The sequence below is a fragment of the Urocampus carinirostris genome, chromosome 13 (genome assembly GCF_059441175.1).
Source record: "Urocampus carinirostris isolate Australia breed hairy pipefish chromosome 13, RoL_Ucar_1.0, whole genome shotgun sequence".
NCBI lineage: Eukaryota > Metazoa > Chordata > Actinopteri > Syngnathiformes > Syngnathidae > Urocampus > Urocampus carinirostris.
In genome coordinates, this window is record NC_142361.1 from 33,430,896 (window position 1) to 33,454,100 (window position 23,205).

Consider the following 23,205-nt stretch of genomic DNA (forward strand, 5'->3'; position numbering starts at 1 on the left):
TCTGACCCAATCAACGCTCAGGGCTGTTGGCGCCAATTGGGCTTCTGCTTAAGAAAAATAACAATAGTGTCACAAGCCAGAAACGGAGACAGGACCCAGTAGCGTTTGTTTACTCAGATTTATTGATAAAGACAGAGAGAGCAGTGTTTGCTTCCACGATCCGATGATCGCTGGACACGGGTAGCAGGTGGCTGGAACGCGAAAGTGGCACTTCTGTGTCGTTGGCAGAAGGGATACAGGTCACTAGCAGGGACGGGAGAGCAAGGGCGGTATCGAGTCCAGAAAAGAGGTCGGCAACAGATATCAGGCAGGAAACAGGGCAAAACAAGTCGATGCTCGGGATGGCAGAACAGGGCAGAAACAGGTCAACAACAGGTATCAGGCAGGAGAAAACAGGGCAGGAAAATGTCGGAAGGTATGTGCTTGCCTAGATGGGAGCATAGGTTCGCAAACGGTCTGACGGCTTCCTCTTGGAAGCAGGGAGTTTAAAAAGAGTCTCTGAATCAATCAACGCTCAGGGCTGTTGGCGCCAATTGGGCTTCTGCTTAAGAAAAATAACAATAGTGTCACAAGCCAGAAATGGAGACAGGACCCAGTAGCGTTTGTTTACTCAGATTTATTGATAAAGAGAGAGACCAGTGTTTGCTTCCACGATCCGATGATCGCTGGACACGGGTAGCAGGTGGCTGGAACGCGAAAGTGGCACTTCTGTGTCGTTGGCAGCAGGGATACAGGTCACTAGCAGGGACGGGAGAGCAAGGGCGGTATCGAGTCCAGAAAAGAGGTCGGCAACAGATATCAGGCAGGAAACAGGGCAAAACAGGTCGATGCTCGGGATGGCAGAAGAGGGCAGAAACAGTTCCAGAAACAGGTCGGCAACAGGTATCAGGCAGGAGAAAACAGGGCAGGAAAATGACGGGAGGTATAAGCTTGCCTAGCTGGGAGCATAGGTTCGCAAACGGTCTGACGGCTACCCCTTGGAAGCAGAGTCTCTGACCCAATCAACGCTCAGGGCTGTTGGCGCCAATTGGGCTTCTGCTTAAGAAAAATAACAATAGTGTCACAAGCCAGAAACGGAGACAGGACCCAGTAGCGTTTGTTTACTCAGATTTATTGATAAAGACAGAGAGAGCAGTGTTTGCTTCCACGATCCGATGATCGACAGACACGGGTAGCAGGTGGCTGGAACGCGAAAGTGGCACTTCTGTGTCGTTGGCAGCAGGGATACAGGTCACTAGCAGGGACAGGAGAGCAAGGGCGGTATCGAGTCCAGAAAAGAGGTCGGCAACAGATATCAGGCAGGAAACAGGGCAAAACAGGTCGATGCTTGGGATGGCAGAAGAGGGCAGAAACAGTTCCAGAAACAGGTCGGCAACAGGTATCAGGCAGAAGAAAACAGGGCAGGAAAATGTTGGAAGGTATGAGCTTGCCTAGCTAGGAGCATAGGTTCGCAAACGGTCTGACGGCTACCCCTTGGAAGCAGAGTCTCTGAACCAATCAGCGCTCAGGGCTGTTGGCGCCAATTGGGCTTCTGCTTAAGAAAAATAACAATAGTGTCACAAGCCAGAAACGGAGACAGGACCCAGTAGCGTTTGTTTACTCAGATTTATTGATAAAGACAGAGAGAGCAGTGTTTGCTTCCACGATCCGATGATCGCTGGACACGGGTAGCAGGTGGCTGGAACGCGAAAGTGGCACTTCTGTGTCGTTGGCAGCAGGGATACAGGTCACTAGCAGGGACGGGAGAGCAAGGGCGGTATCGAGTCCAGAAAAGAGGTCGGCAACAGATATCAGGCAGGAAACAGGGCAAAACAGGTCGATGCTCCGGATGGCAGAACAGTGCAGAAACGGGTCCAGAAACAGGTCAACAACAGGTATCAGGCAGGAGAAAACAGGGCAGGAAAATGACGGGAGGTATAAGCTTGCCTAGCTGGGAGCATAGGTTCGCAAACGGTCTGACGGCTTCCCCTTGGAAGCAGGGAGTTTAAAAAGAGTCTCTGAATCAATCAACGCTCAGGGCTGTTGGCGCCAATTGGGCTTCTGCTTAAGAAAAATAACAATAGTGTCACAAGCCAGAAACGGAGACAGGACCCGGTAGCGTTTGTTTTCTCAGTTTTATTGATAAAGAGAGAGAGAGCAGTGCTTGCTTCCACGATCCGATGATCGACAGACACGGGTAGCAGGTGGCTGGAACGCGAAAGTGGCACTTCTGTGTCGTTGGCAGCAGGGATACAGGTCACTAGCAGGGACGGGAGAGCAAGGGCGGTATCGAGTCCAGAAAAGAGGTCGGCAACAGATATCAGGCAGGAAACAGGGCAAAACAGGTCGATGCTCGGGATGGCTGAAGAGGGCAGAAACAGTTCCAGAAACAGGTCGGCAACAGGTATCAGGCAGAAGAAAACAGGGCAGGAAAATGTCGGAAGGTATGAGCTTGCCTAGCTAGGAGCATAGGTTCGCAAACGGTCTGACGACTACCCCTTGGAAGCAGAGTCTCTGACCCAATCAACGCTCAGGGCTGTTGGCGCCAATTGGGCTTCTGCTTAAGAAAAATAACAATAGTGTCACAATCCAGAAACGGAGACAGGACCCAGTAGCGTTTGTTTACTCAGATTTATTGATAAAGACAGAGAGAGCAGTGTTTGCTTCCACGATCCGATGATCGCTGGACACGGGTAGCAGGTGGCTGGAACGCGAAAGTGGCACTTTCGTGTCGTTGGCAGCAGGGATACAGGTCACTAGCAGGGACGGGAGAGCAAGGGCGGTATCGAGTCCAGAAAAGAGGTCGGCAACAGATATCAGGCAGGAAACAGGGCAAAACAGGTCGATGCTCGGGATGGCAGAAGAGGGCAGAAACAGTTCCAGAAACAGGTCGGCAACAGGTATCAGGCAGGAGAAAACAGGGCAGGAAAATGTCGGAAGGTATGAGCTTGCCTAGCTAGGAGCATAGGTTTGCAAACGGTCTGACGGCTACCCCTTGGAAGCAGAGTCTCTGAACCAATCAGCGCTCAGGGCTGTTGGCGCCAATTGGGCTTCTGCTTAAGAAAAATAACAATAGTGTCACAAGCCAGAAACGGAGACAGGACCCAGTAGCGTTTGTTTACTCAGATTTATTGATAAAGACAGAGAGAGCAGTGTTTGCTTCCACGATCCAATGATCGCTGGACACGGGTAGCAGGTGGCTGGAACGCGAAAGTGGCACTTCTGTGTCGTTGGCAGCAGGGATACAGGTCACTAGCAGGGACGGGAGAGCAAGGGCGGTATCGAGTCCAGAAAAGAGGTCGGCAACAGATATCAGGCAGGAAACAGGGCAAAACAGGTCGATGCTCGGGATGGCTGAAGAGGGCAGAAACAGTTCCAGAAACAGGTCGGCAACAGGTATCAGGCAGAAGAAAACAGGGCAGGAAAATGTCGGAAGGTATGAGCTTGCCTAGCTAGGAGCATAGGTTCGCAAACGGTCTGACGACTACCCCTTGGAAGCAGAGTCTCTGACCCAATCAACGCTCAGGGCTGTTGGCGCCAATTGGGCTTCTGCTTAAGAAAAATAACAATAGTGTCACAATCCAGAAACGGAGACAGGACCCAGTAGCGTTTGTTTACTCAGATTTATTGATAAAGACAGAGAGAGCAGTGTTTGCTTCCACGATCCGATGATCGCTGGACACGGGTAGCAGGTGGCTGGAACGCGAAAGTGGCACTTTCGTGTCGTTGGCAGCAGGGATACAGGTCACTAGCAGGGACGGGAGAGCAAGGGCGGTATCGAGTCCAGAAAAGAGGTCGGCAACAGATATCAGGCAGGAAACAGGGCAAAACAGGTCGATGCTCGGGATGGCAGAAGAGGGCAGAAACAGTTCCAGAAACAGGTCGGCAACAGGTATCAGGCAGGAGAAAACAGGGCAGGAAAATGTCGGAAGGTATGAGCTTGCCTAGCTAGGAGCATAGGTTTGCAAACGGTCTGACGGCTACCCCTTGGAAGCAGAGTCTCTGAACCAATCAGCGCTCAGGGCTGTTGGCGCCAATTGGGCTTCTGCTTAAGAAAAATAACAATAGTGTCACAAGCCAGAAACGGAGACAGGACCCAGTAGCGTTTGTTTACTCAGATTTATTGATAAAGACAGAGAGAGCAGTGTTTGCTTCCACGATCCAATGATCGCTGGACACGGGTAGCAGGTGGCTGGAACGCGAAAGTGGCACTTCTGTGTCGTTGGCAGCAGGGATACAGGTCACTAGCAGGGACGGGAGAGCAAGGGCGGTATCGAGTCCAGAAAAGAGGTCGGCAACAGATATCAGGCAGGAAACAGGGCAAAACAGGTCGATGCTCGGGATGGCAGAAGAGGGCAGAAACAGTTCCAGATACAGGTCGGCAACAGGTATCAGTCAGAAGAAAACAGGGCAGGAAAATGTCGGAAGGTATGAGCTTGCATAGCTGGGAGCATAGGTTCGCAAACGGTCTGACGGCTTCCCCTTGGAAGCAGGGGGTTTAAAAAGAGTCTCTGAATCAATCAACGCTCAGGGCTGTTGGCGCCAATTGGGCTTCTGCTTAAGAAAAATAACAATAGTGTCACAAGCCAGAAACGGAGACAGGACCCAGTAGCGTTTGTTTACTCAGTTTTATTGATAAAGAGAGAGAGAGCAGTGTTTGCTTCCACGATCCGATGATCGCTGGACACGGGTAGCAGGTGGCTGGAACGCGAAAGTGGCACTTCTGTGTCGTTGGCAGCAGGGATACAGGTCACTAGCAGGGACGGGAGAGCAAGGGCGGTATCGAGTCCAGAAAAGAGGTCGGCAACAGATATCAGGCAGGAAACAGGGCAAAACAGGTCGATGCTCGGGATGGCAGAAGAGGGCAGAAACAGTTCCAGAAACAGGTCGGCAACAGGTATCAGGCAGAAGAAAACAGGGCAGGAAAATGTCGGAAGGTATGAGCTTGCCTAGCTAGGAGCATAGGTTCGCAAACGGTCTGACGGCTTCCTCTTATCAGCATTGCTTCTGTCATTATTTCCTCCCTCTGTCATCACCGCCACCTGCTATCGATCATCTTTCAGTTTTCCTTGACTCTCACTCTTATTGATTATACCATCGTTATCACTCTCTCCGATCTGTCATTGTTACTTCGCAAGCAACACTCTTTTCGAGAAACCCCGCGTCACCTTTTGTCTTTCCTTATCCTTATTCCTTCCTCTATCAATAAAGATGGCCACCTTTCCTTTCCTTCTCACCCGTGCTGTTTCCCCCACACGTCTTATTGTTATTGACCTATCCATCCGCGGCAGCTTTTTTATTCTCTTCCATGCTTTTAGTATGGCAGCTGTCACCAAACAAAGGGGATCCACTCTTACCGCCTCTAATCGCACTGCGACAGGTTGTAACAGTGTATCGTTATTGTCAAGACTTCAACCGCTATAAATACCAGGAAAATAAATCATTATCGATCGGGAAGGTTGTTTAGGTTCAGGTTCTGTAGTGCTTACATTTCCAAGGAAAATTGATACAAATTAAGAATGATACTGGAAGTGTGACTACGTGGTCTAAGGCGGTGGATTAAGGCTCTAGGTCGTAGATGTCTCAACTTTTTGGAATGTGTGAGGGCCAACTACCGTAAATTCAGGACTATTGAGCGCACCTGATTATAAGCCCCACCCACCACATTCTAAGAGGAAAACCATTTTTGTACTTACACAAGCCGCACCTGTATATAAGCCGCATGCGCCCACATTAAAACATTTAACACAAACACAAAATTAACCCAAACCCGACCTTAAGTCCCGCGATTGAAACTGAATGTCTTTCATTAAAGTACAGGGTCCAAGATTCACAGCCGACAAAATGAACGGAATATGATACCGGTACTTAAGGTTTGATGCAGACCTGCAGAGTCCGGGTCCCGTTGAAAGTAATCCAAGGAAAAAAGTGTATATTTCCAAAGGTAAGGGTGGGAAAAATATACTGTATATCCACTATTGTCCGCCGCGTCCACAAACACGTCTCACGTTTACTCAACTTCCCGTCAGCCCCCATGGTTTTCTTTTTTATTCGCCCGTGGAAAACATATCAGAATAAGTCTCTAAAATAAATACATTACAAAAATACACAGTTGCAAATACTTATTATACATGGTTACACATATTTACAAAGAAAGACGGTACACCGAGAGAGTTTACAAAGCTTTAATAATAATAATATGACTTTCATCCCAAACGGTGCCTGTGACAGGTAGTAACACACTAGCAACACGCTCGCAACACAGTAAACGGGTCTATTAAAAAAACGTACTTGTAAAAATCAAGGTAAACCATCCTTATCTTCCTCCTTAGAACTGAAGCCATCAAAGTCGTCTTCCTTAGTGTCGGAAAGAAACTTTGTCATATAGACGTCGTCCCACGCTCCCATCCACTCCTGATTCTGTGCCCTCCTCTCCGACCAGCTTTTCGGAACCCGCTGGTGATGTTAGATTTTTTTATGCTGCCCCACGCTGTCAGGATCCACTGGCAGACTTGCAAAAAAGTTGCCTTTCGCATGCGGCCAGTTTTAGTGAAAGATTTCTTGCCGCTAGTCAAGCCAAGAAGTTGCAGTCTTCCTCGGCGCATATATTCCACCGGTCTAAATCTTACCTTTTGTACTCGAGCGCCGCTGGCGGCCGTCAGAAAAATTACATAAATTGGCTGCATCACTGAATAAGTTGCAGGGTTGAACGTTTGGGGAAAAAAGTAGCGGCTTATAGTCCGGAATTTATGGTATTCTGCCTGGCATTCTTTGAGCAGTCAGCGTCACGGCCTCTAAGCTCGCCTTTGTAGAATTTTCATTTGACTCGCAGGGTCTCGTGTAAAAGCGTTCAGTTTAAACACCTGCCAAACTCGATACTTGATAAACATATTAAGGACATTCTCTTCTTTCTGACGCAGTATACGTTCAAGCCGTTGTACTGTACTCAGTGTTCCCTCTAAGCTGCGCGCACTGCTCGCACATTCTCAGCGCACAAGAAAATCTAGCCAGCGCACAAAAATCAGGGCTCAAAATGACTAATTAAGAAGCGACTCAAGTCAAAGTTACAGTGCATGAAGGTAAAAATACACGGGTTCCCCTGACGTTGTGTCCTAAATGCGGTATTTTGAAGTCGAGTCGAAGGAGAACGAAGTTGAGTAAAATCAGTAGAGTTTGTCGCGGAACCGGCTTCTTCGGCTCGGCTCACTAAAAGGAACCGGCTCTTTCGGGTCCTAAACGGCTCTTCGGGTTGTTTTTGCTTCTTCAATCCCAACATGACCAAATATTATGTAAAATGATGCACAAAATGACTTAAAGGAAGGGGGGAATAGAACAAAAAATAAAAAAAATCCAAAATGAAAAAGTAGTGAAAAGCTGAGAAAAAAAGAAACAAAAGGAAGAGAAAAAAAGAAGGAAAAAATTTAGAAAAAGCCAGAAAAAAAGAAAAGAAAGAAATGTAGGAAAAAAAGTAAATAGAGAACGCGGGCAAACGAGAACACTGGCCTCAACACTCTTAACTGAAGGCGGAAGACAAATTGTAAATGGCATATTTACATTGATTCGGGACACAGAATTTGGCATTATTATCATTTCATACATTTGATGGAATCATCAAATGACACACAGTGAAATAAAATGTGCTAAAGAATTAGCTTTTGTCTAGAGAGCGTGTTTGGCAGTTTTTTCAATTTTGTCTGAAAATATATGATGAGGCTCTCTCAATTTCTTTTTAAAACATTTTTTGCTTGAAAAGGTTCCTGACCCCTGGTTCAGAACCTGGCTGCCGGCGGCCCATATGTTTTTAGGGGGCTACCTGTTGCCCGCAAAAACCACGTTGGTGACCCATGCGCTATAGTGTATGATATGGGTCTTTGCGAAAATTCTCTTAACTAGGGTGAAGCAGATTATCCACCAAAATACAGGGAATAAAGTACTATAGTTCATTACCACAACCATATAAACCTTTCCAAAATGAGCCTGTATGCTCCATTAGTTGTACCGTATTTTCCGCACTATAAGGCGCACCTAAAAGCCTTTATTTTTTTTTCAAAAGCTGACCATGCGCCTTATAATACAGTGCGCCTTATTTATGGATCAACATTAAGTTTTCCAACTAACTTGCAGCCGCCGACTAGATTTTCCCCCGAACGCCAAGTAGTACGCGGTGCATGCTGGGATTTATTTACCTGCGTTTCATTGGCTAACCAATGTGTCAATCATCATTTGAATCGATCACTATTGGCTAAAGTTGTTCGGAGGTCGAGGGGCGGATCCTTTTTATCATTTACAGGCTGGCATTGGCTTAAACGGCAAAACAAAGCCTGCAATTGGCCGAAAAAGATTTGTCAATCATCAGTTGAATCGATCACTATTGGCTAAAGTTATTCAGAGGTCGAGGGGCGGATCTTTTTTATCATTTGCAGGTTGGCATTGGCTTAAACGGCGAAACAAAGCCTGCAATTGGCCGAAAAAGATGAATGTGTATAGCACGTGGCTGATGGCATAGAGAAAGCCTTTTTATCTATTCTGTATTTGTAAATATTTTATTCTCCTGGATTTACTACCCTCACGGATATAAGAGGACATTGGCTGCACATTATTATGAACACAACGACTTCGGTGAGCTACTCCAGGTTTTATATTGTCCCTGTATCTTGTTTCAGACTGAACTCGATGTTTCTGTGATAAGCGGTGCAGATAATGGATGGAATGGAGTGTCTATTTTTAAATTAAACTCAAAAAGTGTTTGTTGTCATATGCACAGTAAAGTTGCGATCGAAAAAGAAAATAGATACTAAGGAATGGTTGGCATTTCTTGAATCCCAAGACTTTAACCTTCCGAATGATGGAACGATGCATTTGAGTGACATCGTACGGACACTGTTTCCATACATGTCTGAGACACGTATTTGCGTCTTTGCAAGCTTTGGGAATGTTAAGGGGGTAATAAGTTGGACTGAACTATCTGACTGTTTTGTCGACGTTCCCATTGTAGCGCCTTATAATCCGGTGCGTCTTATGTATGTGAAAAATAGGACCAAAAACTATTTTTTCGGGGTGCACCCTATAACCCGGTGCGCCTTATAGTGCGGAAAATACGGTAGTTTGTCTCCTCATACTGCCCTAATCATCCAATCCAAGGATCTGCTACCATCAGTCCTCAAGTACTTACAGGCAGTTTACAGTCTCCAGGAACAGTACATAAAATGCATGTGATGTCCTAAGACCCTTTCACAGAGATTAAGATTGTGTAATGTTGCAGTAAATGGAGCGTAGTGGCATTTCCTTTTAATGGATTATATAAAGCATTTGCAAAAGCTGGGAAGAAGTCTCCTCGGCATTGGAAAGTGGCATTCCCTCCCAAGTGTCAACGTCTTTACCTTTAAAGATGGTGCAGTGTACTGTTCATATGAAATGAAATGAAATGATATGAGCTGCATTTTATATAGCGCTTTTCAAGTCAATGACTTCCCAAAGCGCTTTACAATGTGCTCCACATTTCCCAATAGCGGCCTTGCAGCCATGTAAGGCGCTAACCTGCTTATTGGGGGTATTAGGGGTTCAGTGTCTTACCCAAGGACACTTCGACATGTAACACGGACGAGTCGGGATTCGAACCGGGATCCCTTGATCCCAAGACGAGCGCTCTACCTCCTGAGCTACTGCCGCCCCATATCTATTTAAGACACAGGTGTCAAACAGGCGGCCCGCGGGCCGGATCAGGCCCGCTAAGGGATTGAATCCGGCCCGCGAGACAACGCTCAGAGAAGCGCAAGAGAAAGAGAGCTGTTGGTTGAAATAGGTCCACTTGATGTTGCCAAAGCCTGGTGCCTCTCACAAACGCTGCACTTGTATTTCTCTCTCTCTAATCTCTTTTTCTCTCACTCTCTCTCTTTCACTCTCTCTGTCTTTTTTCTCTTTCTTTGTTCCTTTTTGTCTCTATCTCTCTGTCTTTTAACCTTCTTTTGCTCTCTTTTCATTTTTTCTTTTACTCTCTTTCTCTCTCTCTCTTGCTTTCCCCTTCTGTCTTTCTCTCCTTCTCTCCTCTTTTTCTCTCTTTCTATTTCTATTTTGATCTTCCTTCTTTTTCTTTCCCCCTCTCTCATTATTTCTGTTTTTATCTCTTGTTTCTTATGCTCTCTCTCTCTCTCTCTGTCTGTCTCTCTTTCTCTTTTTTGTCCCACCCTCTCTACCTTTCTCTTTCTCTTATTTCTTTCTCTCTTTTTTTTCTTTCTCTAATCTACTAACCCGGCCCCTGATTTAAGAGATAGGCTAGTCGCTCAGTTGCAAATCCTTAAAGAATATCTAATGTGGACAGCGCCCGCTTCCTCATTTGCTGCACTTTCTGTTTTATATCTCTCCAATGCCCTGCTTTTTTTTCTCCACTCTCGCTGTTATTTGTCCTCTATTTCCTGCCGCTTTTGTATACAACCCCTCTTGGCCACTTGGTGTTCCCGCTAGCCAATTGGCAACCCTCATCTCCCGCTCCTTTCCTTTCATTATTTGTTTGCCTACCCCCACACATCATTGTTTGTTCTTCCCCGAGTCATTGTTTTTCTCCAACAATCAGAGCTTTGTTTCATCTTCTCCATGTTGTGTACTCACCGGGGACAGTGCTGCTGGTTGCAGCTGTGGTTTAAAACAGACTATTGATGGGGTTTTTAACTCATCTAAAAACCCATTTGTGGTGTTTTCTTATCCGTATCCCCTTGAAGGATTTTTATGCATTTGACTATAAGGGAGGGGCAGCACGGTGGGGCAGTGGTTAGCGCGTGTGCGGCGCAGTTCAAAGGTCTTGGGAACCTCCTGTGTGGGTTCAAATCCAGCTACCGGTGTTGCTGTGCGGAGTTTGTATGTTCTCCCCGTGCTTGCGTGGGTTTCCTCCGGGCACTACGGTTTCCTCCCACATTCCAAAAACATGCATTTCAGGTGGATTGGCCGGTCCGAATTGTCCCTAGATGTGAATGAGCGAGCGAGTTGTCCCTGTGTGCCCTGCGATTGGCTGGCAACCAGTTCAGCGTGTCCCCTGCCCACTGCCGATGATTGCTGGGATGGGCTCCAGCACCCCCGCGACCCTATTGAGGATAAGCGGTGCAGCTAATGAGATAATGAGAATAGAATAGAATAGGGGCAGCACGGCAGCGCAGTGGTTAGCGCGTGTGCGGCACAGTTCTAAGGTCTTGGGAACCTCCTGTGTGGGTTCAAATCCAGCTACCGGACTTGCTGTGCGGAGTTTGTATGTTCTCCCCGTGCTTGCGTGGGTTTCCTCCGGGCACTCCGGTTTTCATCCCACATTCCAAAGACATGCATTTCAGGTGGATTGGCCGGTCCGAATTGTCCCCAGGTGTGAATGAGCGAGTTGTCTGTCCCTGTGTGCCCTGCGATTGGCTGGCAACCAGTTCAGCGTGTCCCCTGCCCACTGCCCGATGATTGCTGGGATGGGCTCCAGCACCCCCGTGACCCTACTGAGGATAAGCGGTGCAGATAATGAGATGAGATGTTGAGGATTTTTGCTTTTTTCCGCAACGTAGTTCTGTCAAGCTCCACGGCTCCATGCCCTTACAAACTGTCGTATTTTCCCTTACAAAATACAATACACCATATTTTTTTTTCAAACGTGTTTATTTTGTTGATCGGGCAGCATAAGATCAGGAGGTAGAGCGCTCGTCTTGGGATCAAGAGATCGCAGGTTTGATTCCTGGCTCCTCCGTGTTATATATGGAAGTGTCCTTGGGCAAGACACTGAATCCCTAAAGCCCCCAATAAGCAGGTTGGCGCCTTGCATAGCTGCATGGCTGCTATTGGTGTGTGAGTGTGTGTGTGTGTGAATGGATAAGTGTGAAGCACATTGTAAAGTGCTTTGGGAGGTCTTCATTTCAGGTGGATTGGCCCGTCCAATGCAGAGGGGGTAAACCAGTGTATGTTGTCAGGCCTCTCTGTTGATGAAGGGCTGCATGGCACAGCAACTCGCCCCTTGTTATGCTGTGGCCATGATGTTCGGTGTCTGGTTGGGAAGAGCGAAGGGAAATGAATGTTTAGTGAATGTGAGTGTGTTTTTTACCCTACCCAACTCCCACTTGGAGGATATGGCTCTGGTGTATAGATGGTGTTGGGAATTAATCAACAAAATGTAGCGTTTACCAAATTGCTCGAATTAATTATCTGACTCCATTAACCAAACACAACCTATATTCACCCAAAAATTTATGCACGCTCGTTTTTTGAGGATAAAATAAACAGGAAAGCCGGGGGCAGATTTATTTTACCCAACAAAAGAACTAAGTGAACTCCATCGAAGACGGCCGAAAACGCGACAGTGGAGTCTCTGGGAAGCCTTTTTCTGAAGTCCTTTATATTTTTCTTATTGGCCATCTTCTCCCCGCATAATGGTGTGCCGGCTCCTCCCATGGGCGCGCCAAGCTGTTGCTCTGCACCCAACGTTCTCAACACAGCTCCCCGATGTCTGGAACATTCTGTGTCAGCACACTCACGCGTCCTGTTATCAACAAAACAATATTATGCTTTTCGAACAGCCTGCCCTGACATTCAACGACTGCCCAGTCATTGAATATCTTTTGCATTAAATGTAATTTGTAGTCAATCGTATAAAATCCTTTATAGTCAAATGTATAAAATCCTTTATAGTCAAATGTATAAAATCCTTCAATAGATCCTTACTTCCTTTATCCATCCAAGAAACCTTCAGTGCTAATTAGTGAACAAACCATCATTCTTTTTTCTATATTTTGTAGGTAGGCGGGTTTTGACTAAAAATAAATCAATTGACTAGTTTTTTTCAAGCAAAATTTGAAGGTATTTGGCCAATATATCTGATTCTCATAATGATTTTGTATTACAAATGACACAGTACTGGAATGTAGATACAGGTTCCGTATTGGTGCTTGAAATTTTCGAAAGTGCTTGAATTTTGGGTGGAGTGCTTTTAAATGCTTTAAATTGTTTCCATGTTTCTCAAGAAGTCTGCTTAAAATACAGCACTGTGGTAAATTGAAATGGGAGGAACTTCTTTATGTCAGGACCAGACCGGAAACAGGACCCACTTGCGTAACGTTTTATTGAAGGAACGAGGAAGGGGTGGGCCCCTTCTCCGAAATTTGCTGGACGCAGGTTGTACTCCGCTTGTGATCCGAACACGGAAGTGGATCTTCCGTGGCGAGCGATAGCGGTGTCGGGGATGGAAAAAACGTGTCGATAGCCAGGACAGGAAAGCAAAAACGTGGTCGGGGTCGGAAACGAGTCGTAAGCCAAGACCGGAGAGAAGACGTGATCGGGATCAAAACGGGTTGTAGCAGGAGACAAACGGGAGCAAAACTTGACAGGCGGGGGTCAGGGTCGAAAAAGGCTTGCCTTCAACACACGGAGATTCGCAGACGGACTGACAAGAGGGGATTGACAGGACAGGGTTTAAATAGTGGGGAAGCCAATCAATATAAATCGGGACAGGGAGCCAATCAGATTCCGAGGCAGTTGGCGCCAAAGGAGCGGGCACAGTTGATTCCCATCGGTAATCATGACAGTTACAGCTTTCTATTTGCTGTCGCATAGAAATTTTCTTAGTACGTCAATGGAACCTGTCACGGTTGCCATGGTGCCCAATTGGCCCCGCCCGTGTGGCGCCAGCTGCGGCTCACTAACAGATTAGCTTTCTGTCTTTTTAAGCTCAGTGCGCTCTCTTTTAGTTTGTGAGTCCGTCAACGAACCTCCGCCCCGACAAATTTAGTTCACTTTAGTAGGGAAACAAGAGGAAAAGAAACCCGGTGGAAAATAATGTGCTAAAAATCAGATCACCTTGTAATAAGACAATAAAGCAATCAATATTTTGACTTAAGAAAGGTGGGGACAGCACAGTTTATTATAACGGTAGAGTCATAGGACAGTTGTGCCCTTTGAATTTCATTATGATTTCCAAACAAATAATTTTTCATTATAATGGTACAAGCAATTACTTCCACTCCTGATTGAAGTTGCAGCGGCTGCTGAAGATTCTCAATTTCTAAAGGTCATCTAACAGTGTGCATGCATCATTTTCTATTTGCGTTTTTATTTATACTCCCTTATACTCTCACGTTTTTTTTTTATACTACGTCAGACATTCTGGTCAGAATCGTCAGTTCCTGTTTACTAAACATGTATTGATCAGGGGTCTTAAACTTACTGCTTGTGGGACGATATTTGAGGCCTTACCTATTATAAAAATTTTATGGACTTCACCGTTTCAATATACACCGTAAATTCCAGACTATAGAGCGCACCTGATTATAAGCCGCACCCACCACATTTTAAGAGGAAAACCGATTTTGTACATACACAAGCCGCACCTGTATATAAGCCGCATGCGCCCACATTTAAACATGTAACACAAACACAAAATTAACCCAAACCCGACTTCAAGTCCCGCGATTGAAACTAAATGTCCTTCATCAAAGTCCACAGTCCAAAAATCACAGCCGGCAAAATGAACGGAAAATGATACCGGTACTTAAGGTTTGATGCAGACCTGCAGAGTCCGGGTCCCGTTGAAAGTAATCCAAGGAAAAAAGTGTATATTTCCAAAGGTAAGGGTGGGAAAAATATATCAGATGACTCACACAACTCCTTTTTCTTTAACCAACTTTTTACCCCCTCTTCTTTCCTTGTCTGTCCCTCACCTTTAGCGGTCCCCACTTAAACTCGGCACCCCGCGTTTGTTCCGCCCCTCATTTTTCGTTCTTCCGTGCAAAACATATCAGAATAAGTGTCTAAAAAAATACAAATAAATACATTACAAAAATATACAGTTGCAAATACATATTATACACGGTTACACATATTTACGAAGAAAGACGGTACACCGAGAGAGTTTTCAAAGCTTTAATAATAATAATATAGCTTTGACAGGGCAGTTAATGGTAGCAACACTCGAGCGCCGCTAGCGGCCAGTAGAAAAAATACATAAATTCGCCGCATCACTGAATAAGTCGCAGGGTTGAAAGTTAGGGAAAAAAGTAGCGGCTTATAGTCCAGAATTTACGGTAGATGCTAACTAATTAGGCAAGGCTGGAAATTGGGACCAATTTACTTGAAAATTCGGCACAAATTACAGTGTATGCAGGTAACAAAAATATCAGCTTGTAAAATGTGATCTTTTACCAGCTCGGTGGCCTTGGAGGGTATGGCGCCCGCCCCGAGACTGGGAGGTTGTGGTTCAAGCCTCGGCCGAGTCATACCTAAGACTTAAACATTGGTACCCGTTGTCTCCCTGCTTGGCGTTCAGCATTAGGGGTTGGAATTGGGGGGTTTGGTCACCTAATGACTCCCAACACCTCATTTGGGTTGAGCGAGGGGGCTGGGAATCCCCTCCTCTATCAATCTCCCAAAAAGAGTCAGAAATGACTCTAGCCACCTCCCACTCGGGGGATATGGCTGCAGTATATATATATATATATATATATATATATATATATATATATATATATAACTTACACTCCCTCCTCTTAATGTGGCTTTATGTGAGAGAATAATGCTCCTGTCATTAAAATCATTTTTTTCTTATAATAATTATATGGGTTTCGTCTTAATTTGTGGCCTTTGTGTGATAATTTGTCCGTGCACAATTTTTCATACAGTAAAGGGACTTGACACAGGTTTGCATATCATGTGCAAAGGCATGACTTATGCGTTGTCGTTTTGATTATCTAAGACACATGTGTCAAACAGGCGGCCCGCGGGCCAGATCAGGCCCGTCTAAGGGATTGAATCCGGCCCGCGAGACAAGACTCAGAGAAGCGCAAGAGAAAAACAAGCTGCGGGTTGAATATATGTCAACTTGATGTTGCCAAAGCCTGGGGCCTCAAACAAAGGCACTGTACTTGTATTTATTTCTCTCTCTTTCTTCCCCCCCTTTTCTCCCACTCTGTCTCTGTCTCTTTCACTCTCTGTGTCTCTCTTTTTCTCTTCCTTTGTTGCTCTTTGTCTCTTTCTCCCTTTGTGTCTTTTAACCTCTTTTGCTCTAACATCCTTTTTTCCTTTTCTCTTTCTCTTCGTACCCTTTGCGCTTTCTTTTCTCTATTCTCTCCTTCTGTCTTTCTATTTCTCTTTGGAATTCTTTCTTCCTCTCCCTTTCTTTTCCCCTCTCTCACGACTTTTTATCTTTTCTTTCTCATGCTCTCTCCCTCTCTCTCTTTTTCTTTCTTTGTCCCACCCTCTCTCCTTTTCCCTCCCTCTTTTTCTTATTTATCTCTTTTTCTTTGTCTTTAATATACTAGTCCGGCCCCCGACAGAATATTTGTTCTATCGTGTGGCCCCCGAGTTCAAATGAGTTTGACACCCCTGATCTAAGATATCCCTACTATAATTTCAAGTTTAGACATAATTATAATAGCACAACCGATAATGAATTCAAACACAAAATAATGCATTTTTATTACGGTCTAAAACAGGGGTCGGGAACCTATGGCTCGCGAGCCATATATGGCTCCTTCAATGAGTATCTGTGGCTCAGAGACAAATTTGATTGCATGCAAAATTTCTCAAAACTTGAAGCGTCTATCCTATTCAGGTACACGCAAAGCCAAACCAAAGCTAAATAACATTGTATTACTTCGCAGTATATATAGGGCACGTTTTTCACTACAATTTACAGTCAAGGTGTCACACAAAAAAAGGGGGGAAAAAAACTCGTTTTGGCTGTACAACGGTAAAGAATCCTTTATATAAAAGTTCACTATATAATCTGTGTTCAGTGTTCAGATACCTTATGATGAATCCACAGAACTGTAAATACGCCAAAACACCGGAAGAGAACTTAGTCATTTGATTGGGTGAGTGGGAGGGATGGGTGGAGCTATGCAAAAAGTGCAAGCACCCCCTCCCATCTCTCGCCCTACGCCGTCTGCGCCAAAGGTAAGCACATCAGGCTCCCTGTTTGTAGAATGTTGTGACGTTTTTACAAAATAACTGCTTGCATCTGGTTTTGAAACCAATATGCTTGAAAAAAAAGGGTCGAGTTTAACCGATCTTGAGTAAATGCAAGAAAGAGACAAGTTTAAAGTGGTATGTTTGTTGATTTTGGGGCAGGGGCTTTGGCATTATTCTCTTTTCATAATTTTTTATCAAATCATCAAAAATAAATGTGCTGAAGACTAAGCTTTTGTCTGCCGGTTTAGCAATTTAGTAAATTTGTCTCATAATATATGTTGTGGCTCTTTCCCAAAATAAAATTAATATATTTTGCTTTTATGGCTCTTTGAGTCAAAAAGATTCCCGACCCCTGGTCTAAAACCTTGTTTTAGATATCCATAGCGTAGATCAAATTTGTTTTCTCCTCCGTTTCACAAGAGAAAAAAGATTAAGCCTCGGTAAATAGTCTGCGCTCTCTGAGAGCTCTCCCTGTATTCAAGTACCATTTCATACTCTGATGGAATCGGGATGGCAATGGAACCCTGTGGATCTTAGGTCCAGTTTTGTGTGCTTTATAAATATTTATCAGCCGCATTACCATTTCTGGAAGGTTTCCACCCAACCTAATTATTCTCGGCAATCCCAGGGTATTTCATGTTGGATGAAGAAGAAAAAAACGGGGGAAAAAAAGTGGAAGGCCCCGTCGTGAACATCAGGTCTATAACCGGCCTACCCTGTTTAGTGTGACGGATGTCTTGTCTGGTGTGAATGTTACAACAATCGGATGTGACGGACGGTGTTTCAGGGATTGCTTTCCCTTCTGAAGCACTTGGCCATCAAATAAGACTATTCACATGTTCGGGTGAAGCTCTATCGATTTCTCGCCTCCCTTCCAATTCCTCTCTTTTATCGCTTCGGGCAAGAACGATGCCGACAGCCTCTCGTAGTCCCTGACCACCTTGCTGCTGGCGACATCACTCACTGCTGTCACCCCGGATAATTAATTCTAAGAGGTTTGTGACTCAAAAACTCTCCGTGGGGCAGGAAAACTCAACGTGTCCCACTAACGAGATGGTTTTGGTCTTAAGGAATAGAGACAGATTTGCGGGAACGTCGATGCAAATTTTAAGGATGTGGGGTGATTTTGTGTGTCCAGACAATAATTCTTTATATTTAACAACATTAGTTAAGCAACACTTATCGGTGGTAGTTTTTCTACCTGCACCTTTTTTTTTTTACACTGTATCAGTGTTCATTTTACCTCTGAAAAGTGATGGGTCCCGGGGACTCGCATGCTCAAAAATCTATGGGTCCCAACAGAGATCTATGGGTCCCCAAAATTGAGTGATATCGAGGTTGAAATTGTAAATCGGCGACACATATATAATATAAATCTATATTTTCATTCAGTTTTAATCATCACAGTTTATTGGTAATACAAAACAGTTATCACTTCAGATTTTTCAGTTCACAATCTTGTAAATTATACAAAATAATATTGCTGAAATATTAGTCTATATATTCATGCAGTTTTAATCATCACAGTTACTGTATTTTCCGCACTATAGGGCGCACCGGGTTATAGGGCGCACCCCCAAAAAATAGTTTTTGGTCCTATATCTTCCATAGATAAGGCGCACCGGATTATAAGGCGCTACAATGGGAACGTGGACAAAACAGTCAGATGATTCAGTCCAATTTATTACCCCCTTAACATTCCCAAAGCTTGCAAAGAAGCAAATACGTGCCGTAGACACGTGCGGATGCGGTGTCCGTACGATGTCACTCAAATGCATCATTTCAAATATCATTCGGAAGGTTAAAGTCTTAGAATTCAAGAAATGCCAACCATTCCTTAGTTTCTATTTTTTTTTTCGCTCGCAACTTTACTGTGCATATGACAATAAACACTTAGAATTGAGTTTAATTCACTCAACTCATCACAGCGACATCAAGATCGTCCTAAAACAAGATACCGGTAAAATATAAAGCTGCATAGCTCAACTAAGTTCTCACGTTCAATAATGATACGCAATCATGGTCTTCTTACAACCGTGAGTGTAGTAAATCCAGGGGAGTAAAATGTTTACAAATACAGACTAATGAAACATGTTTCTTTATGGCGTACTTTAGCAAGCTTGCTATTCAGTCATCCTTTTCGGCCAATTGCAGGGTTTGTTTCGGCCCTCTAGCCTATCCGAGGCTCCGAATAACTTCAGCCAATAGCGATCGATTTAAAGGATGATTGACACATCTTTTTCGGCCAATTGCAGGGTTTGTTTCGGCCCTCTAGCCTATCCGAGGCTCTGAATAACTTTAGCCAATAGTGATCGATTCAAATGATGATTGACACATTGGTTAGCCAATGAAACGCCGGTATATAAATCCCAGCATACACCGCGGACTACTCCACATTCGGGGGAAAATCGAGTCGACGGCTGTTGCGTAAGTTGCGAGACCTTGCGATTTAATATTGAGCCATATATAAGGCGCACTGTATTATAAGGCGCATGGTCAGCTTTTGAAAAAAATTAAGACTTTTAGGTGCGCCTTATAGTGCGGAAATACGGTAATTGGTAATACAAAGCAGTTATCACTTATTTTTCAGTTCATATATTCTTCGTGGTTTGCTGTCCCGCCACAGTTGTAATGCCTTCTCAAGGTCCAATCCATTATCATCCTCCTCATAGCGTAACCAGGAATAAAATTAAGTCCAATTTGGCAGAAAAGTCCTTATCTTGCTTAGGAGTATTATTTTGTTTATTTTCTTTCGTTGAGTCGTTCGCTTCAACATACGTGTTTTCCTAGCCTCTCGTGTTTTCCTAACGATCTTCCGAAGAATTTCCCCGCCGTTTTTTCGTGCCAGAATTAATGCCGTTTCGGCATTATGTTTCGACTTATTACTGACATTGAAGAAATTACCAATTTTGTGTTGATTTTCACCTTAAATCGACGACAACCACCACAACAATGACGTCATCTCGAAAAAACGAGATCTCGTTTGCCAAGGTCGGCGTGCAGACGAAAACTCGAACCGCGAGACCAAAACAACAATGGCGGATCTGCCTGACGAGTGCGGTAAATCTTTGTTAAAAATAAAAGTAATCGGGTAATAATGACAATTTTGTGTCGAAAAAGTTGCACGTTGATTCGACACTACGCGTCCCCAGCAAAAATGATGCGTCTAGGACGCAGGCACGCGGGCAAACGAGAACACTGCAGTATTAGTAGAAGGTGCAACAATTAATCGGCGACCAACTCAATCAGCAACATTTATTGAACTACAAATTCCAAAAAGTTTATCCTCCAATTACAATTATCTTCCTACTTAATCAAAATAAAACATGTACGAATCACTCTTCTGTCATGATTACTGATGCACCTGAGTCTGCTCCATTGGCGCCAACGGCCATGGACGCTGATTGGCTGCTTATCTCTTTTCAAACCCCCGTCTTCCTCTCACCCGTTGTCAGTCCGTCTGCAAACCTCAGCTCCTGCTAGGCAAGCCCTTTTCGACCCTGACTCTATCCTGTCCTGATTCCCGTTTGATTCTTGGCACCGACCCCTTTTCTGAACTCGATTACGTTTTTGCTCCACCGTCCCGGCCATTGACCTGTTCTTCTCCCGCTCTCGACACTGCCTTCACTCGCCACGGAAGTGCAGATTCCGCATTCCTAACAATCTGCTACCCGTGATCGACAATCACCGGATCGTGGTGGCAAGCCTTTTCTTCCCTCTAAATAAAACTGAGAAAATGAACGCAAGTGGGTCCTGTCTCCGTTTCTGGTCTCTGACATCTTCGTGGTTCAAAATGTGGTAAATGTATTCTTTCCCTCAAACAATGAGTAGAAAAGTTCAATCCACATAAGAATGGATCTATCTACATCCAAAAACACAATCGAAAAAGTATTGTGGTATGACGTCACATTGTGGAAATTATCATGATCAAAGATCATGGCTTTAGGTACTTGGGTTGTGATGTGGCTGCAGTTGGTGGAATGGAGTGGAAGGTATTGCACAGAGTAAATCAAGGAAGCAAGGTTTTGGTTGCTCTGAGGAGAGTGATGAGCCACAAAAGTATGAGTATGGATGTTTAGAGGGCACTGTATGAGAGTGTGATTGTGCCGACTGTGTTGTATGGTGCAGAGACTTGGAGCCTGAACGCAGATTTAAGAAGGAAATTGAATGTTTTTGAGATGAAGTGTTTGAGGAGTATGTTAGGAGTGACAAGATTGGATAGACTGAGAAATGAAATTGTGAGAGACAGAACTGGAGTAGTAGTGGAACTGAGCAAGCGTGTGGATAAGAGAGTAGTCGGTTGGTTTGGACACATGGAGAGGATGGATGAGGAGCGAATGTTGATGAGGATCTACAGAGCAGAAGTGAATGGAAGGAGACCAAGAGGAAGGCCGCGATTGACGTGGATGGATGGTGTTCTGAGTGGACTTCAGTAAAGATGTCTAAATGTAGCTAAAGCTCTTGTTGGTGATAGGAATGAGTGGAAAGGGGTTGTGAAAGGATAGTGGGATGTTTAGACACGTTCTAAGGCACAGGTGTCAAACAGGTGGCCCGCGGGCCGGATCAGGCCCGCTAAGGGATTGAATCCGGCCCGCGAGACAACGCTCAGAGAAGCGCAAGAGAAAAACAAGCTGCAGGTTTAAATATCTCAACTTGATGTTGCCAAAGCCTGGTGCCTCTCACAAACGCTGCACTTGTATTTCTCTCTCTCTAATCTCTCTTTCTCTCTCTCTCTTCCTCCATTTTTCTCTCACTCTCTCTAACTCTCTCTCTTTCACTCTCTCTGTCTTTTTTCTCTTTCTTTGTTCCTTTTTGTCTCTATCTCTCTATATCTTTTAACCTTCTTTTGCTCTCTTTTCATTTTTTCTTTTACTCTCTTTCTCTCTCTCTCTTGCTTTCCCCTTCTGTCTTTCCCCTTCTCTCCTCTTTTTCTCTCTTTCTATTTCTCTTTGAACTTCCTTCTTTTTCTTTCCCCCTCTCTCATTATTTCTGTTTTTATCTCTTGTTTCTTATGCTCTCTCTCTCTCTCTGTCTGTCTCTCTTTCTCTTTTTTGTCCCACCCTCTCTACCTTTCTCTCCCTATCTTTCTCATATTTCTTTCTCTCTTTTTTTTCTTTCTCTCTAATCTACTAGAGAATGTTTGTTCTATCGTGTGGCCCCCGAGCTTAAAAGAGTTTTACACCCCTGTTCTAAGGGATGGGCAGGGTACCTGTATGATGCCGCAGGGGTAAACCAGTGAAAGCTGTCGGGCCCTTCTGTTTAACAGAAGAGTGTGTTGTGTCACCCTGACCAGAGTGACATGGCCGCTTTCTTGTGTCCCAATTTCATCTGGAGGGACGAAAGCATGACCAACTTGGGTGCCGAGGGGCTTAACTTGTTTGGGCATTTCGGTTGGCCATGTTCAATTTTTGTATGTTTTTTGCTTAATTTCTTTCCTTTTTGGTTTTCTGTTTTTGTGTACGTGTTTGTCTTTCTGCCGGTCTCCCTCTCGAGGGATATGACCAGGGTAGATATAGTTTACCTGGTTGGTCACATTTTTTTTTCTTTTTTTTCTGTTCTTTTGTAAAAAAAATTATCAACAACAGAAACAATTGCAGGTTGCTTCAAATGAAGCTATTCTCTGCTCTCTTATAACATTGATTCGTTTAAAACTGAGCAAATGGCATTATCACAGGAGCTGTATTCCCACTAGAAATGTATCAATATTCAAGTTCACACCCGAGAACTAATAATGCGTTTTATATAGTATGCTGAAATCCAATAAAGGTTTAGCCTTACAGTAGTAAAACAGATAATTCCACACTCAAAAGATAAAAAGAAAATTGCTGTGTAATTAGCTGCTCTTAGATTTCATTTTGGACGGGGCCGTTTAGGTTCTTGTAACTCTCAACTAATCGGAGCGTGAAAAGCAAACGTTTTTCGCACTTATCCGGTTGTCTTGCTGCTGCGATTCCGTGTGTTTTTGCAGTCCCTGCACCCGATTCACAGCCAATGCATTACTGTTCAGGCGTGGACACCGTAATTGTTTTCATTGCCTGGAATTGGAAAAAGTATTGCGTTTAATGTGACCCATCGATCTTTAGTTGGAGGGGAAATTGGGTTTGTTAACAACCCTGTAGAGCCCTTAAATCCCTCGCAGTCACCCTTGTTATACTTGTTACGCTTCCAGGCCAGCTTTTCCCCTCTGATATCTGCATTGCCGAATTAACCATTTTCTCTTTGTTTTTCATTCGTTTTACACAGCCGGAGTCTCGAGCCAGTCCCAAGAAAAGTCAAGAGGCGCCTGTGGACCTTTTAGGTCTGGGTAAG

The 23,205-nt window shown here is 44.5% G+C and overlaps 1 protein-coding gene across 3 annotated transcripts in view; it reads left to right on the top strand.

The window, feature by feature from the left end:
- Window positions 1–23,205, top strand: part of LOC148354382 (stromal membrane-associated protein 1-like) — a 122,877-nt gene that overhangs the window by 53,770 nt on the left and 45,902 nt on the right. For all 3 annotated transcript variants that reach the window (XM_088351711.1, XM_088351712.1, XM_088351713.1), the window contains one exon: window positions 23,140–23,200. In XM_088351711.1, the coding sequence (XP_088207837.1) occupies window positions 23,140–23,200 (61 nt within the window). The remainder of the gene's footprint in view (window positions 1–23,139; window positions 23,201–23,205) is intronic.